Source organism: Cololabis saira, chromosome 20, assembly GCF_033807715.1.
Source record: "Cololabis saira isolate AMF1-May2022 chromosome 20, fColSai1.1, whole genome shotgun sequence".
Classification (NCBI taxonomy): Eukaryota; Metazoa; Chordata; class Actinopteri; order Beloniformes; family Belonidae; genus Cololabis; species Cololabis saira.
Window position 1 is genome coordinate 29,647,237 of NC_084606.1, and position 18,255 is coordinate 29,665,491.

General features: G+C 40.9%; 1 protein-coding gene across 17 annotated transcripts in view; it reads right to left on the reverse strand.

Moving 5' to 3' along the window:
- Positions 1-18,255, reverse strand: part of LOC133419940 (receptor-type tyrosine-protein phosphatase delta-like) — a 441,109-nt gene that overhangs the window by 27,279 nt on the left and 395,575 nt on the right. For 5 of the 17 annotated variants that reach the window (XM_061709423.1, XM_061709425.1, XM_061709420.1 and 2 more), the window contains 14 exons: positions 16,949-17,059; positions 13,576-13,845; positions 11,508-12,089; positions 10,977-11,122; positions 10,434-10,578; positions 8,512-8,817; positions 7,447-7,640; positions 7,119-7,145; positions 6,534-6,651; positions 5,262-5,849; positions 4,771-4,871; positions 4,427-4,683; positions 3,576-3,669; positions 768-977 (listed from right to left, as the gene is read on the reverse strand). In XM_061709423.1, the coding sequence (XP_061565407.1) occupies positions 768-977; positions 3,576-3,669; positions 4,427-4,683; positions 4,771-4,871; positions 5,262-5,849; positions 6,534-6,651; positions 7,119-7,145; positions 7,447-7,640; positions 8,512-8,817; positions 10,434-10,578; positions 10,977-11,122; positions 11,508-12,089; positions 13,576-13,845; positions 16,949-17,059 (3,149 nt within the window). The remainder of the gene's footprint in view (positions 1-767; positions 978-3,575; positions 3,670-4,426; positions 4,684-4,770; positions 4,872-5,261; positions 5,850-6,533; positions 6,652-7,118; positions 7,146-7,446; positions 7,641-8,511; positions 8,818-10,433; positions 10,579-10,976; positions 11,123-11,507; positions 12,090-13,575; positions 13,846-16,948; positions 17,060-18,255) is intronic. The other 12 variants (XM_061709424.1, XM_061709426.1, XM_061709422.1 and 9 more) reach the window with 3 other exon arrangements.

An 18,255-nucleotide genomic window follows, 5' to 3' on the forward strand; every position in this document is an offset into this window, starting at 1 on the left:
CCAAATGAAGATATAAAAAAAAGAAAGATCTTTTGGAAAGAAAATGTATGCCTCAGTGCGCAAATTGGAGATTTGCTTCTGTCCATCATTATCATTTTTCCCTCCACCTGAACTCGGGGTTAGTGAATAGGGTATGAGGCAGCACTACAGACCCTGGAGCTCATCAAATCCATCATCTCGCCTGCAGCTGCCTAATCATGCAGCTTTCTGGTCTTTCACCTAGACACACACACACACACACACACACACACACACACACACACACACACACACACACACACACACACACACACACACACACACACACACACACACACACACACACACACACACACACACACACACACACACACACACACACACACACACACACTAGCTGCAGCAGCAGAGATAAGGTGGACTACACGTAGGATGCAATTAAATAGGAGCTCTGTTATCAAGGTGTTCTTGCGATCAGCTAAGGTCTTAAGGGGATTCTCTCCCCGAAGCAGCAACGGCAGCTTCTTGGGCCTGCTGCTGTCTTGAGTTTTCAAGCCAAACCTCACAAGTGTTTAGAGTAACGCATCTGACCAGAGGCAAACTCCAACCCTTGGCTGAGATGGATGGGATTGAACCTTTCTCTCAACAGCTTTTAGAAACAAAGCCAGGAAATCACCAGCGAGGGATAACCCAAGGACAGGCAAGCTCCAGTCTGAAGATGAACTCAAATATAATGGATAAAACTGAGATTAATGATTGAGGGTGGGGGGTGAAGAGAGCAGACGTACATTTTCAGACATTTCCAGAACAGCGAGCACAAAGAAGGTGTATTCCTGGCCGTTCAGGAGTTGCTTGTTTTCGAAGTCCCCGTAGATCTTGCCATCTCCGAGGGTGAACTCTTTGGGCAGGTCTTTGAGGTACGCGGTGATATAGGCTTTAGGGTCGACGTGCCTCTGGAACCGAAGGCCCCTGCTCGTCCGGTTTATCTCTTTCAGCAGCTACAGTGAAGAGTGAAACAGTTGATAACACATGAAGACACATTCCAACACACACCAAAACAAATCCACTCTCACTGAATCTATCGCTTCTTTCTGATTACTGAGCTGAAAATGCTGATTACAAAAGGCAGAACGGGACAGAAAGAAAAAAAGAAAAAGATCAATGACTTATTTCATCTGTTTTAGACTGCAAAAGTTTCAGAGATTAAAAGATTGTGTGGATTTCCGGCATATAAAAAAAAATGAGGATTATCCGACAACTTCAAACAGCCAGAAAGAGACTGAATTAATTCAAGTCTTACATAGCTCAATTATTTTGCTTGTTAACACAAAAGACGTTCTGCTTAGATGTGTCACCAAGTTGAATGGTAAGGAAGATTCTGTAGCGTTTAAATGTACAGATATGTATTTTCTGTCCATTTTTTTTTAATATGACTGCAAGATGTGGAAAGTAAGGATAGGGTCTACAAAATAAAGTTCTAAAGTTTTACACATTAGGACATCTTGTAGAAATAATCTGGTCCTTACTGGGTGTTTAAAATGAGAAAAACCAAGTAAACAATGCACAAGATTAAAAGGAACAAATTAAACTCATGCATGTGTTAACACAGTGCCAAGCAGGGAAGACATCGGGAGTGATTTTAGAGAAGCAATTGTTGCTGCTAGTCAATCTGGGAAGGGATATAAAGCCAACGAATTGGAGTCCATCAGTCTGCGATGAGAAAGATTAATCATCAATGGAAACATTCAAGACCAATTTTCTTTCAACAGGGCTCAGTTACCATATAAATGTTACATTTTGTGACACATCAGTCAGAAAAAGTACTGAACAAATATAGTTTGTTTGAAAGGTTTGCCAGGGGAAAGCTTCTCATGTCCAAAACCAAAACAAAGAAACCACATGGCAACATGAATTAGGTTAGCAAGCAACAGGGCTGAGGTTTCCACCACCATGACAAGTAGTTATAAACCATTAATCATGGTGGTAGAGGGGTGATGGCTGGGGTTTGTTTCATAGTCACACAAATCTCCCCAGCAAATCTAAGACAGAGTGGCTTAAGAAGTGCTCTGCTCCTTCATTTCTGATCAAATAAATAATTGGATGGTGTAGATGTCAGATGTTGCTGTTTGTCTAAGCTTGTATTTATCTAATTCTGAAGAGCCTATGAAGACAACATGATTCAATATGATGTCCTGATGCATTAAATCTTCAAATTGAAAGAGAGTATACATGCTTTTTTCCCTTGTCAATTACTTATCTTGCACACACACATTGCTTTGAACGTGTTTTTTTCCCAGTTGTTAGTTTTAAAACCTCTTTTTTTAAGCTCCTTTGCTGGTTTCTTTGTAACTCCCTTCGTTTTTACCACCCTTTCTCTCCCAGTCGTTAATAAAGGTTTTGGGAAGTTGAAAGAAACACTTTGCCCTTCAAACAACTCTGTATCATTAGACTTGAAATTTGTAGAACAAAGCAGGGGTGATAATTATGCAAATCGGGCTCGGCTCAGTGTTTGTGTGTCTAAAACGCATATCTCTGGCTGGCGTGCACCGATCACTGCGTGCGCAGGCATCTGCGCACCGTGTGCGGCTGTCATTCACACTTCAGTGTGTGCGTTGCGGTGTGTGCTTTGTTTTGGCTTCGGGGCTGTTGGTGCTGCCCGATAATGTCTTCAATCATCTCTCCTGTCAACACGGCTAAATCTAGCTGCCCTTGGGAAAAGTTGTGAAAAGGTGAGTGCCAGTATTGACAAACAAATAAATTCTGACAGAGGAGTGACTTTTCGGCAATCGGTCAAGGCTACCGACATCGGCCTGTGGGCATGAGATGTAGAGTCAGTTCTGGGTGAGACACCTTAGGTTGTGATGTGTATACCATGGAAATAAATATTAGAGGTCTTACTATTTCAGAATAAGAAAAAAAAAAGTGCATTTACATTGATTTGCTCATTAACTAAGAATCTCTGCTGAATTTAGAATATACCTAACCTTAAAAAGAACAGCTTTTTGGATTTTTTTTTTTTCCAAGGAGTCCAAAAAAGCTGTGCTTTTATTGGACTTTGTATTACCATCAACTTTTGCTGTGTGACGCTCCGTCCAAAGGAACGTGTGACACCTTCAAGCATGCAGTGATAAAAGCTTTCACTTGCTTACACATTTAGCTATGCATGCAGAGCACCGGAGGTCCAGAGTGATCTCCAACGGCTAAATATAAAAGTTGTCAAGTGTTTTGTGCATATGCAGTAGGGTTGCATCGCCTGGAATGAGAAGAGACATGAAGGCCTGATGCTGCTCTTCAGGTAATTACTGCAGACACAAAGAGGAGGTGGGGATGGGATTGGACTTTGCAGTGTACTTGATGGCTACTTCACGTCCTCATTTCCATATGAACAGCGCTCTCTATAGCTATTTGCGTCAGTCAGTAAGACTGCTGTTTCTCCTGCCATCAACTGACTCAACTTAGTTGTTCCTGTTTTGTGAGAGTAAGTATGTGTTATCGGCTGATAGTTATGTCGTTAAGAAGTTGAGAGCAGAGGCTGGATAACACAATGATAAATTGTTTTAAATGAATCGTGTTAATCAGATTTTCCTTTAACCTACCTCCTCCATGTTCATCTCATCGGGGCTGTCCCAGGGTTTGAAAAACTTCCCAGTACGCTGCTTCTTCAGAGGTACTACAACAATGTAATAACCCCTGAAAGATAAAATATGAAAGACAACAAATTAGGATCATTAAATGGCGAGAAGGGTTTGTAAATGAGCAGATATTGTATCCTGAAAAGACACTTGTAGCACCAAGAACACAGTTCTCCTTCTTATCATCCATAGGGGCCTGTTTTTGAGACGATATTTCGGAGACAAGACAACCTCACTGTGGTCCTCGTGGGACAATGGTAAAGACCTCTGAGATGCAGAATGAAAGGATTTCATCAAGGTGGCAAGAGAGAGCCCATGGCCTCCTGCCAGAGTCGGGCTTCCTGGTTTGGGCATTGCACTAGGAAGCTTCAGCCAGCATGGCAGTGTGGCAGGCTAATGGGATACTAAGTAGATTAAGCCCTGGCATGGGAAACAGTGGGCCACATATATCCTGCAATATCAAAAAAGAAAGCCCAAGATGAGTTTGAAGTCTCATTCTGAGATCGGATGGGCTCCTTGGCCTTCTGACAACCCCGGGCTTTGTTAAAAAAGCCTCTAGGAGATTTTATAGGGCTTAGAGGAGTGTGCTTAAATGAGGTAGGCCACTCCACTGTGTAATGACTGAGGTGAAGTGGATATAACACTGACATGCAGAGGTGAATATAAATGACTGTTTTGGAAGAATGACCCCCTGACAAGAACAGCTATCAAGTTGTTTATTTCCATTCACAGTGAATGTGTTTTAAAATCAGTTTAAGGTGAAAAAAAGGACCCACGTTTAGGGAATCACGTTTACGTCTATCTTGAATGCTTACCTCACTCTCTCAGAGGTCTGCACCGACGGCAGCTCCACGGTCACCATGCCGTCCGAGTTGGTTTTGTCAATCAGGTAGGGCTTGGTGCGGAGGACGTCTGGGGCCGTCATGGCGGACACGCGATGCTGCAAACCTCCGGCGCTGTTGCCTCGGTTGGTCAAAAGGAAAGAGTACTGCGTCTCCGGTTGAAGGCCAGTGATTAACTTCTGTGTTAACCTCCCATCCACCTCCACGCTTTGTCCGTTATCATAGAGGATCTGTGAGCAAATGAGTTCCTGTCTCATGCTGAAGCTGAGGATAATAAGCATTGTATGTGTTGATGTATTTAGCGGGACAATGCTCACGGTGAAAGGTTGCGCTGGGTTGTAGGTCTCTGGAATTTCCCACGTCAGTAACACGGATGACTTCATAGCAGCTTTCACGTGGAAATTTTTTGCAAACACTGCTAAAAGAAAGGGGGAGCAAATGATTTAGACACAAAAAAACGTTTTTACTCCACCTTCCAGTGATCCCCCGCTAGTGCTTACCTTCCATTGTCTCCTTCGAAACCAGGCAGTACTAAGCTGAACTGAACACTCTCATCTTACCTTCTTACCAACACCAACTCTTACAATAATGACTGACCTTTGCTCAACTAACAAGACACAAAGAGACAACACATACTTACTTCATGTGAGTTCTAAATCATAGATTAAAAAGGTTAATGAATAGGGAGTATATCATTCATTTGAGATGTTCGGAGGAAGTTGGGGTGGAAAGGGAAAGGTTGGTTTTTCTTTCTTTAACTTTTTCTTTTAAAGACAGAGGGCTAGGAAGGTTCAGGGACTGGTCCTACCTTGATCAACGGGCTGTGTCCTGAATTGGACACTTGGGCTATAGGGACCAGAGCCCTTGCTGGTGAAGGCACACATTTTAATATCATAAGTGGTGTCTGCCCTAAGGCCATCCAGGATGACTGTTGACTCCGGGGCGGTGATGAAGAGTTCGGAGGGACTGCGTGGGCTATTGATGTCTTTATACTGCAGAGCGTATTTGACTATTTTGCCATTTCGCTCTGCCAGTAAAACAGGTTGCCAGCTGACCTGAATGGTGGAGGTGGTGGCCCCCTCTGCTCTAATGTTCTGAGGATAGCCACTAGGAACATCCTCGTTTGTGGTCACTTCTTTGACCGTCTCTTCGCCGAAGCCCACCTTGTTGCGTGCCGAAAGGCGAAAAGTGTACGAGGCTCCCTTATGAATCTCTTTGGTTGTGTAGTGGTTCTCCCGCTCCGGGAACTCTATGACGGTCAGCGGATCCACATCCTTGCGGCCGAAGCGAAGGCGGTAGCCTTGCAGGGGCCCGTGGGTTATTGCTGGGGGGTGCCACTGGAGCAGAGCCGTGCCCATGTTGGTTGTACTGACCATAAGCCGAGGTTTCTCTGGAACTGATGGGAACAATAGAAAGGGACAGCATTTAAAAAAAAATACTGATAACCACCCACGTATTAATGTCAAGAGGTTACTTTGGTGTTACTCTATCACACTACCGTTATACTTGAGTTTAGGGCTGGGCAATTTTGGACAAAAATAAAATCCAGATTTTTTTTCTCTGAAAACCCGATTTTCGATTTCGATTTCGATTTTTTTGGTAAAACTACAAAAGACAATTGAATAAATTGTTTCAAATATTTTATCTTTATTTTTAAAGAAAAATAGCAAACAAATTTCCCTATTGGGAATGAAGTGCAATTGAAAGATACTGTAAATCCTCCTTGAGTTTAGTAAAGTGACAACATTTACCATTTTCTTGACCAAACAAAGATGACTAGACGAGCTCTGTCTGTAATGCAGCCAGCTGCAAAAAAGGAAAATCGATTTTCCGATTTTCCTTTTTTTAACATCGATTGTGATTAATAAATCCGATTTAGATTTAAAATCGATTAATCGCACAGCCCTACTTGAGTTATTTCACTCAATGAGATTAAAATAATTAACCGTATCTAGTCTGAACTGACAAATTTGATAAGTGTACAGCATATTTCCATTTTTTTTTCTTTTTACCTCTTTTTATCATAAGGAAGTCAAATTTTGTGTGAAGTGATGAATAAAATCTCTGTCAGTGGCGTTACCTGCACCAGTGGTGGTGGCGAGTTTGGGCTTGCTGCGTGCGCCGTCACCCTTTGTGGTGTAGGCTCCCACTGTGACCGAGTACGTGGTCTCAGCCTGCAGCTCTGTGATGATCATTTCCTGAAATTGATGCAGGATTTAAGTTGGTGAGCTTTTATTTCATTTTCAGATAAGAGCAAGCAGAGAGATAGAGTTGGAATAGAAGGCAGACTAATCATGAACAGATTCTCATTCTTAAACTCCCCTTAGCATTTAATTAAAGCTGAGGAAAACATTACTGGGTCAAAGTCATGTTGATGAGCTCTGGTTCAAACAAGTTATTTCTCTGTTACAAATGACTTTGTCAGATAATGATGACGGCACATGGATTAAGGACGTCCATTTGATCGAGTAATTTGAATTTCCTCTAAAATCAAGAGAATTTTCAAAGGTTAACACAAATAAGATGGTGACACAGGGCTGAAGCTGTTAATATTGACATCATTGGGACACACAGCCTGTTTGGAGACTATACAGTATGCGCACGACGTTCAAAAGTGACAGCTGGGAAAAGGAATATCAGAGTTTTGTCAAGTTCAGATACTCACATGTTCGGTTGAATCATCGTATTCCCACTGATAATGAATCCGATTGTGGAGAGAGAAAAGAGACGACAAATATCATGTATGGACAAATCATTGGCTTGAACAATATACATGCACAGAAACTGTAAATATGTATCAGTATTGTGTTTGCAGGTAATATTAGTTAAGTGACAATACAGCTGCTTTGGCACCAGGTGAAATAACTGAATGACATGATAGCGTAAATAATTTCCCACACAAAGTAAAACGTTGCTCTTGTCCATGCAAAGGGGAGAAGGGAAGTATTATATGTCAGGAGTGAGGTGGCTGGCAGGAAGGGGGGGGGTTGTACCTGTGCATCATCAATCAGGATGTCCTTGATGACTGGCTGTCCTGTGGGCTCCCCATTAACCATCTTGACATAGTGCACCTGGTATCCTCGGATCTGACCGTGCTGCTTGGTGGGCACCGGTGAACGCCAGATCACTTTAATTGATGAGGAGTTGACAGCCTCCACCTCAACTTTACGAGGTGGCCCGCTAGGAACTGGAGGAACACCATGGGATAGAAGGAAAAAAGGTCAAAATTATAGAGAACCCCTTCACCCTCTGGTCAAGCCTTGCTCAAAGCTTGTAGCGCAAAATGCTGCAGCGAGCAAAAAAATAAAAAATAAAAAGCACAAAAGTGCAGCAATCTAGAACAAGCACTGCATAACATTAATATTTCAACAATGGTAAGGGGGGAGAAAAAACAACAGCAAAAACTGGTCTGACAACTGACCTATCTTGAAACATTAAAAATGACTAAAGTGGGGTTTAAAAACATGGGAGAAAAAAGTGCAAAAGTGGTGCCAAAAGGGGCTTCAAGGCTTGTAGGTTCTTGAAGCACAAAGAATTTTGGCTTTAAAATAAAGAAAAAAAAAATGAATGAAAAATTATTCTCTCACATGAGGGTTGAAATATTTTTTGAAAAATGGCCTCAAAAAAAAAAATCTTCCACATTATGGTTCTTCCAACTGTCCGGATCATGTCCTCATTTCAAGTCCTTTTAAAAATGGACTCAAGTAATCATTTCTATCACAAAAAGATAAAAAATAAAAGAGACAGTTGGGATGGGAAGTTGGAGGCCTGCAGCCGAAAATGCCATACCATATGTTGAAATTTAGCAGTGTAAGGGGAAAAAAATCCCAAAAAAGGTGCTTGTTTGAGTTTAAAAAAAAAAATCAAAAATCGAAAAAGTGCATTGTCCAGAAAAGGTCTGAAAGTGCTGAGTTACAGTCATTTTAGAAGCAGGCAGAGGGGGGCAGAGAAGAAGAGGTAGATTGTAGAACAAGCAAGGATGTTAGTATTCGTTGGGGTATGTTAAGAAGGGTAGACTGGATTTGCGGCTGGAGCTTTTGTTTTAAGCGAGCACATACCATCCTCCTCTGTGCGGATGATCTGTGGCAGGCTCTCCGGTCCTGCTCCAACATCTGTGTGAGCAGTGACTGTCACACGGTACTCTGTCCATTTTTCCAAGTTTTCCAAAAGGTACTGGAAGCTTTCCGGAGGAATTCTGGCGATTTGACGAGTAGCAGTGTCCTCCCCTTCAGTCGGAGTGTAGTGGATGGCGTACTGCGTTATGATCCCATTTTGTAAATCCGCAGGGGGAGGCCGCCAACTTACCAGGATGTTGGTGGAGCTGGGGCTAGAACACGTGACTTCCTGAGGTGGGCCCGCGGGTTCTGCTTGGTGGTTTGGATTTGTAGCAGGTGCAGTTTTTTTTTGTTTTTTTTATTTGGTGAGGCCATTTATTGTATTAGATTTGTTGTTTTCATAGGAGTTTCATTTTTTTATTTGATCAGGATGATGATGATGATGATGATGATGATAGATGAATCGACCAAACAAAGGGGAAAAAAAAGAAACAGAAAAAAGAAAATTACATAAAATGATGGAAAAAGCAAAAGGGCTTGTGTGGGTAAACAAAATATTTCAAATAAGTGAAACATCATAAATAAAGACCAAAACCAAAAGCAAAGACAAACACAAAAGTGTACACACTTGATGAATGGAGGATGCTGACTGGGAAAAAAAGGACAGCTTTACTATGCGTCACACCTACCTTTAGTCATGAATAAAAGAAATGGTCAAAAAATAAAGGGAAACAAATTAACAAATCCTGATATACTTTTTCTCAGGTTTCAGAATTTGTAATTGGAAAAATTATTTAAAAATTTCTTCATGAAATAAAGGCTAAACCATTACAAAGTTAACGTAGCAGAAGTAAGACAAATTTCGCAAGCAGTTACCATCAATCCAAAAACATAAAGGTTGATGCTGTAGCTAGTTTAAAAAGGTAAAATGTTGTATTTGTCACCAACCTTTCCGAAGCCTGTTGGTTTGTGGTAAAAGCCTGATTGTACAACAGAGAACTTCCCAAGGAGACACGACTGATTGATTAGATTCTGATAACACTGGCATGCACTTTGCTCCTCATTGACGTCCTCAAAACAGAACTTTGGGCAGAGTTCGAATATCTGAGGTTTTAATACCCACCTGATCTCTGCCTCTGTGGGTGAAAGCCCTCAGATTTAAAAAAGATGCACTGACTTGAATCATTTCTAGCAACCAATCTGTGACCAGTGATCAAAAGGAGACCAAACTGGTTTGAATTTGGCAATTTAAATTTTTTTTTTTTGTCTTTGGACATAAATCTGAGGTCTTTAGGGTGAAAAAGTCCCCTTTTACAAAGGCAGGTGCTGCTTTGAGCTTTCTATGATGTTGTTTCCCTGGAAACGTGTTCCTTCTGATTTTGAATTGAGCTTAATTGCAGACAATGGTAAATGTGTCTCAGAGAACGTCTCCTTAGTAGCATATCTACATAGAAAGCTCAGACTCAGAATGTAACTATCCTCCTGGATTTGGCTTACATGCTGTACCAAGAGACAAGGCTTCCAAACGACCAGAAATACACTTTAAGTTGCCTAAAACAGACACAGATGTGGACCGGGCCACTTAATTCAATGAAAATTGTTTTTACAGAGCAAAGCTAGCCTTGTCTCCCGACGTCACAGGAAAGCCTGGATACACTGACCATGCAACCCCTTACGAGGTGACTATTGCATGGTCATGTGGACCTCCGTACATTTATTTACCGTCTGAATGTTAACAATTTTCAAATGCATCACAGATGTGAAAAAAAAAAATGTATACCTATATCTTATCTGAGCTCAGTCAAGCTTACCAGACTTTTTTGTGAGTGTTTGAATGTTGCAGTTCATTCAAATTTTCCAATGCATTTGAAAATGTGTTTCTTCCAACATAGTTAAAGCTCTGTCAGATAAGGAAGGGGACCTACGTGTCTGTGGAGTTTCCGCGGAGATCTCGCTGGTGTAAGCTCCCACTCCGTGTTTACTACGGGCTGCCAGCCGAAAAGTATAAGTAGTGAAGGGCTTCAAGTCCTTCAGTAGGTACGTTGTTGTCGGCTCAAAGCTGATTTGTTTCTGTGAAAAAGAGTTTGGAAATGAATTTAACACTGTATGAGATGGTATTTGGATCAGTGAATGCATGTAAATGTCCTCCGCCACACAGAGGATGATTCAGCATCCGTTCTGAACTGTATGACTGTTTACACACGAATACTAGATTTTTATGATAGGACAGATAATAAATGGCTGATAAATGTAAAGTGCATGAGAAAATACAATTTTAAAAACTTTCCAGGTCCAATAACTAATAATAAACAGCACTGTTACAGCACTGAGGAGGACATTGTTGTAATATTTAATCAAAAAATGTTAACAGTCCTATTACAGTACTGCAAATTCAGACTGTGTCATACGAAACTGCTGATTCGAATTTTAAGGGTGAACACTGGAACTGAACAGAGGAAAAGAGTTACCTCTTCTTTTTCATCTCTCTTTCTGTACATGAGCTCATATCCAGTGACTTGATTTTCTTGTCCCGTCTGAAGAGGAGCGTTCCATGAAAGCAAAATGCTTGTTTCTGATTTGGCCTCTCCTTTGAAGTCAGTTGGTTGGGAAGGAACTGGAATATAAACAAAGACTTGCGTTGTTTTACTACTCTCCATATTCTGTACGATTCCGTGTCATTTCAGTCATGTTCACAAATGAGTGCTTGTTGCTCTTTTTTTTAACAACAAACAATGTAGATGGTTAAAAATAATCAATTCTTCCTGACTTTTTCCTTAACCCCTAAACCAACATTTCTTGCATTTCATTTCAAATGAAACAACTCAGAAAAGCAAAGACCTTAAGGCCCTGGCTAACAACTGGAACCCACTAATGTGGGTCTGTAGCTAAAAAAAAAAAATCTTACTGCCGTAATGTTTGTGACATTTACAGACGTAACTGTGGAATAATTCCTGAATGTATGCTCAGGAACTGTCAGCTAATGATGAGAACAAACCCACCTCCAGTCTTAGCAATGATCTGCAGGTCTGGAGAAAGAGGTCCGTCTCCTACTGAGGTGTAGGCCAAGACCTTGATGTAGTACGTCCTGTTAGGGATGAGGCTCTGGATGGTGACGAAGTTAGACCCCCGGACGATCTGCTTCTCCCAGACGTTGACGTGCTGGGTGGAGTCCATGGTGTAGTAGACCCTGTACCCCATGATCTGCCCGTTGGCCTCCTCGGGTTCATCCCACTGGATAACAGCCGTGGTGGCGCTCATCATGTGACCTCGGACCTGCCTGGGCGCCGTGCTCGGCGCTTGTTCGGCTGTTTTAGCTTCGATGCCCTCGCTGGGCGGCCCTCGGCCGATGTTGTTCACCGCCACCACTCTGAACTCGTAGTCTGAGTACGGGCTGAGGCCGCCCACGCTGTACCTGGTGGTGGCCACGCCGTCGATCTCCTTGTACACGTCCTCTGAGTACTTGGACTTGTGTTGGATGATGTAGTAGGACACGGGTTCGGGGTTTCCAGAGTCCCAGGTCAACGTGATGCTGGTGGCCGTGCGCTCCGTCACCACAGGAATGCCAGGAGCCTTGGGCAAAGCTGGGATGATAATCACTCCATAAATACTCATAAAAATGCAAACTGCATGTTAAAATTACAGCGTTACATCTCTGCAGAATCATGTATTTTCTGTAACCAAAACACACTTATAAGCCACCGAGACATAGAGGCTGCTATGTGGGATGTTCAATTTTGAACCACAATGTTGTTGGTGTTCATTTCTCTTTAGCACTTTAATAATTAAACAGGTGAATCTATTGCTTTAATTCCCTGCACCGTGGCACATAGCAAGACATATGAGGGCAATAGATTGTGTTTATATGCCGTCTGAAGTAGGCTACTGGGGGAGCCCCGGCCAGACTGTTTATATTGTGACTAATATCTGTATGTTATGTCTCAGAAAAACAAAAGCAGCGTGTGTGAGGGAGTGTGTCCCCGGTGTGCATGTGAAGGCAACAACACCAATCTGGGATATCTTCTCGGTATGCTGCAGTGCAGATGTGATTACTTTCAGATAAATTCTGCTGAGGACACCGAACAACACTCGCTGCATTTCTAACCCCGCACGCCTCCTCCTGGCAACACCTTACAGACAGTAACGGGGAGCTTGTGACTCCGTAGTTCTCCAGCAAGAGATAAGCACTTCATTATATTCTTAATCTCAGCCTGGTGCTGCGGCTTGTCTAAAGCTTTAAGAAATTCTCTACAGATGACTTGTTGTGACAGTGAGAGGTGGCCAAGTTTCTTTTATGCACTGAAAGCACTTTTCTTTGCTCCTCAGAAATACAGTCTAACTATATGCAAAAGCTCCTCAAAAAAATCTGTTTTTCTTTGTTTTATCAACATACAAATAGGGCTGGGCGATATATCGAGATTTTAATATATATCGATATATTTTCAAACACGATATGGTACGAGACAATATCGTTTATATCGATTTTTTTTTTTTTTTTACATTTTTTTTTTATGATTTTGATATAGCTTATTTTGTGACAAATTGACTTGAATGTTTTATTTGAGATTTGCACAAATGTTTTGTTATTTGCACAACTGTCAACCTCAGTGGAAAAGTCTGCCTGTTACTGTCTACATTGTATTAATTGTACTGTGTATTTTAATTTAATTGTTATGCAGGAAAGGGATATTTGTTTTATTTTATTCAAGAAGCATTTTTATTCTATATATGCAGGCAGTTTATTTTTATTTCATTTGTTTTATACATTTTGATATTGTGCAGACCTCTGTTAATAAAGGAACCTGTGTGACATTTGGCACGAGGCTTTGTATTAAAACTGACTGTTTTTTAAGGGTTAGCCTCAGAAAAAAATGAAGCTAACGGAGATGCTATGCTATAATGTTTTGGGGGAAACCCCAATTAAGGCACAGAAAAAATATCGAGATATATATCGAATATCGCCATTTAGCTAGAAAATATCGAGATATGACTTTTGGTCCATATCGCCCAGCCCTACATACAAATGTAGTTTTTGATTAGGAAAGTGGGGAATAAGAAACAACTCTTCACCTTTTACTGTAATCTGGGCTACAGCCTCTATCACCCCAAGAGTCGACATGGCCACACATGTGTAATTGGCTGACTGGCGAACGTCCGTGAGCTCCAAAACGTTCCGTCCGATGGGCATGTCGTCCTCTGGAGTGAGGTCCTCGGCACCCAGCATCCATTTCACATACGGCATGGGAGAGCCGACTGCCACACAAGTGATATTTACACTGCCGCCCGGCATGATCTCATTGTCTGTCGGTGGAATGGAGAATCGAGGTGGCACCCGGCGTACTAGAGCGGAAAGAAAATCCAAAAATACCAATCAGATGTTGCCCAAAAGACACAGAAAGCTCATCAATACTTCCATAAACAAGAGTATTGGCAAAATGATAAAGCTTTAAATAACAATATGAAAATAAAATCTGTTGATGTAGTTTATGATACAGGCTGAGAAGATACAGTTTAGCTGCATTTCATTCATGACTTAGTTTTCGTGGTGAATGGCTAAAAACCAACACAAGCAGCATGCAAAAAATATGGCATCACCATCAGTACATGTACGCAGAACTGTCAGACGTGCCGGAGAGCCAACGGCACTCCACAGTCGGTCGCAAACAGACAGTTCAGACCGAGCACTTCCAGGCTGATGTGAGAACACGTGGCAAACGACATTCTCACATCACACGGAGAGATAAGACGCTTAAGTCGCACACGCAACAAGGGAGACTGGATTCTCCTGCCATTTCTAGGTGAGTCCAAATAAAAACAAGGGCTGTCAAATGATATGTATGGGTCAGTTAGAGAGTAATTTAAGAAGAAAATAAGGAAATAATCCCATGAAGATGGTTGAAGAACATAAACTTTTGAAAATGATACTCAAAAATCGTGACTGACAAGTCAAGAACATAATCATAGCTTAATTTCAAAACATAAATCTTGATTTAAATCTGGATTATACATGTCATTTGACAGCTCTCGTGGATAAACATTTAAAAATAATATTCATAAGAGAAAAAAAAAGAAACATAGCAACATTACAAGAAAAAGTCAGACTTTTGAATGAACTTAAATGTTTAACGGGATGGACACATGGACGGCCTCGAAACCTTGTTGGAGAGGAAGTGTATCATGCATAAAAGGATAATATGAGATTCTGAGTGGCAACCATGTAAGGAAATTAGGGAGGCGAGGACTGTGAGGCAAAATGAGAAAAATGTGGTATCACATGGAGAAAAAAATGAAAGGGTTATTCTGACCCTGTCATGAATGTGACTAAAGGTCGTGGGAATCAGAAAGAAGGCAACAACATCTTAGGACAAAGGTTGAACATTTAGTTTCTTCTCCAGGCTTTTTTAGTCAGGGCTTGCATTCAAAAATGATGTGGATTGAGAAGGAACAAAGGCACAAAAGAAACAGACGGGGACAGCCAGGTACGAACTTAAAGAGAGGATTCAGATTAGAAGTGAAGTCAGTGTTACTGCTCATGGTATTTGAAATGGATTACTTTTATCTTTGCTTAAAGGATTTCATTTAAGTGAGCAAAACAAACCTTGAAGAGAATCGCTTTTTATCGCCTATTAATACACCCTCTTGGTAAACATGGCTCTTAATAGTACCTGAGTTTTAACTATTCATATTTACAAATTTGCTATACTGGCCCGTAACACCGGCCAGGCGCTTCCTACTGCCTTCACAGTAACTCGCAGAGCCAAATCAGTTGAGCAGAATACAGCTCTCCAGAGAGCAAATCTAGGGGAGCTGCTTGCATTATTAAATACATTTCTCTCACTCCATATTTAATTAATATCCAATTGGATCACTCTCCCCAAAGACGTAATATTATCCCTCTCATTTGAATATCATTACATTTGTCAAGACTTGGAGATAACACTTTAAATACATCATTCTTTCATGACTTCCTAAGCAGTTACATCCTCATCTGAGGAAATGAATCATCTCTGTGGGCGAGTTTGATGTCTGATGTCATCACCAGATTTTCCTTGAAACTCCAGTTTAAAGAGCATTCCAAGAACACTTATGGCTATTTGCAGAGATTCAACAAGTGTAAAACGCTTTTATTTTGAAAGTCTTCTTACCGACTATGCTCTAAGTCAGCTGACAAAACCAAGCAGGAACACTGACAGGGACAGGGCTGGGGATAAAGGGGTGATTACCCAAACATTAACAGGTGACCATGCAGATATCGCAGCTACCACCCCATCCTGATGCAAACATGCACCACCTCTTGGACAGTCAAGCATTCGGACAAGGACCGCGGGCATTCCCAATGGAAACAAGAACACGGATTTTGCAACGCACAAAGAAATGATACCAATGGAGGCCAATAAATAAATACAGAGACGAAATGAAGTGGAGCTCAAAAAGTCTGTGGAAATGCATCTTTGCGTTCATTTCAGTGTCTTCAAATATCATATTGTCATCAAAAAAGGAAAAAAAAAGTTTCTGTTTTGTGTTGTGTTCAGAAAGTAAAAACACACCAACCTTCTCGTAGCTCTGAGGGATGTAGGGAATTTGATGCAGAACAAAATGAAATAAGGAAAGGAGAAAAACAAGGGAAACACAGAGAGTAAAAAGGCCATGTTTAAGGTGTTCAAATGCTTCGCAAACAATCGGAAGGACCGTCAGCCTCAACGGTGCGGGGAGCCCCTTGAATCTCCTGAACACCCCGGTCATAAGAGCACTTTCATCTCAACTCGTACATTTAAATAAAAAAAAATACAATTGATATTCTTTCTTTTTGTTGTTTTGCGTATTTCAATTACTCCTAGTTTGGGAATGCTCGGAAACAGGTAACCATAGAGCAGTCCAAACTTTAAATATTTATATATATGTTGTTTTTTTTTTTTAAACCAACAACATGAAAACTTTTTTTTTTATATTGATGCTGCTTTAAAAAAAAAAAAAACTAATTCTACATTAATGCATCGATCCTTCGTTTGAAGTATTTCATTGTCATTACCAAAAGTAAAGAGATTTACAGTGTCGTTCTTGCGTTGATCGCATACAACCAGCACTGATGGATGTGGGCTCTGACCCCTTTAACACCATCAGCAGTCGGGTTTTTAAAAACAATTATTAGATAAACACAGCAAGCAATCTTGTCACTCATGTTAGGCTCGGGATGACCAACAGAACAAACCAAGAACATGTTACGGAGCAGATAACTGTAGGTGCAGATCAATGCAGGTAAGTTTAGTGCAAGGAATTAAAAAAAAAAAGAAAAAAAAAAGTGAAATAAAGCATACTTACAACGAGCCTACAAGACATAGGCTCCCGTAGACTTTATTGACCAAATTTAAACATTCTTCATGAACTTTAAAGGTAACGTTACAATGTTTGACTGAAGCGTGTGGGAGGCGTTAACTCATCCTACCTCTGACGTAAAGATTTGCCGGGGCAGAGTAACGGGTTCCATCGTTGTTGGTTGCCACACATTCATACTTCCCCTGGTCGGACTCTTCACTCTGCTCTATCTGGAGGGCTCCTAGTTGGGAATAACAAATGGGGTAGCAAAAGTATATGTGTTTAAAGCTGTGTTGTCGGCTTCCACCTCTCAAAAAAATAAACAAATAAATAACAACAAGCTTATTTGGCCCCAAGGAGGCCAATATTAGCCTCGTCCCATTTCTACTTTTGCTTTGTCCTTTCACACGTTAGGAGTTTGGACATTTTGAGCCAAGTTATTAAACATAATCCCTCACCTAATACTTGGGGTGAGGTATAGCTGCAATCGGTAATCATGCAAGACATAGTAATACATCTACAGTATACTAGTTCCTCTTAACAGAGCTAAAGTAGCAACACACACAAAAATAAAACACATTTTAACCAAATACAAAAAAAGAAAAGAAAGAAAGGAAGAAAGAAACATAACATACACCTAAGTTACATGTTACCCCTATTAGGTTTACCTTGTAGAGGACCCCTTTAGAAAAAAAGTGGTGTTATTCTATAAGGTCTAAAAAGACACTCATCCTAGTGCCAATGATTACAGAAAAAAATGTCATATTTTCACTATGAAAAATAGGGGCTAGCCCATCAATATACAACATGTCACTGGACTGGTCAATATGGGGATGAGTGATACTGCTTCAGGAAAACATGGATCAAACAAAAGAGGTTTACAGTATAAGAAAGCTGCATAAAAAGGGAGGACAATTGAAAGAAAGAAATTTAGGTATGACTTTTAGCATAATCAATTCAGATCAGTTGTAATATACAAGTTAATTTGAGGCCTTCACATAGGTGAAGTAGCTTTCAAAAAAAAATGCAGCGGAGTCAAAAAAATAGAAAAATGCTGCTCAGATATCTGGAAAAAATGTCATTGAAGTATCATGTAAGGCAAAACCAACATATAACCCTCTGTAACAAAAGTTTTGACATGCAAATCTTAGTAAGAAATGTATGTCGACACAACTTACAACCTTCTGACAACCCTTAGCTGAAAAATAAAATGCAGTTGTATTAGAAAGACAAAATTCAAAATATCGGCCTGAGTCAACAAGAAGGCAACCAACCACTGCTTTAGCGTGTGAAAAGCCACAAAAGACACCCATAAAAATCCACCAGTGGGATCAGCAGTGTGGTGTCACATGACCCAGAGAAAAATGGCTTTAAGCATCAACAACCTCTCCAGCTCAATGTCACGCGGCAAAAATGAGCCGATCGGGTCCTCGCCAG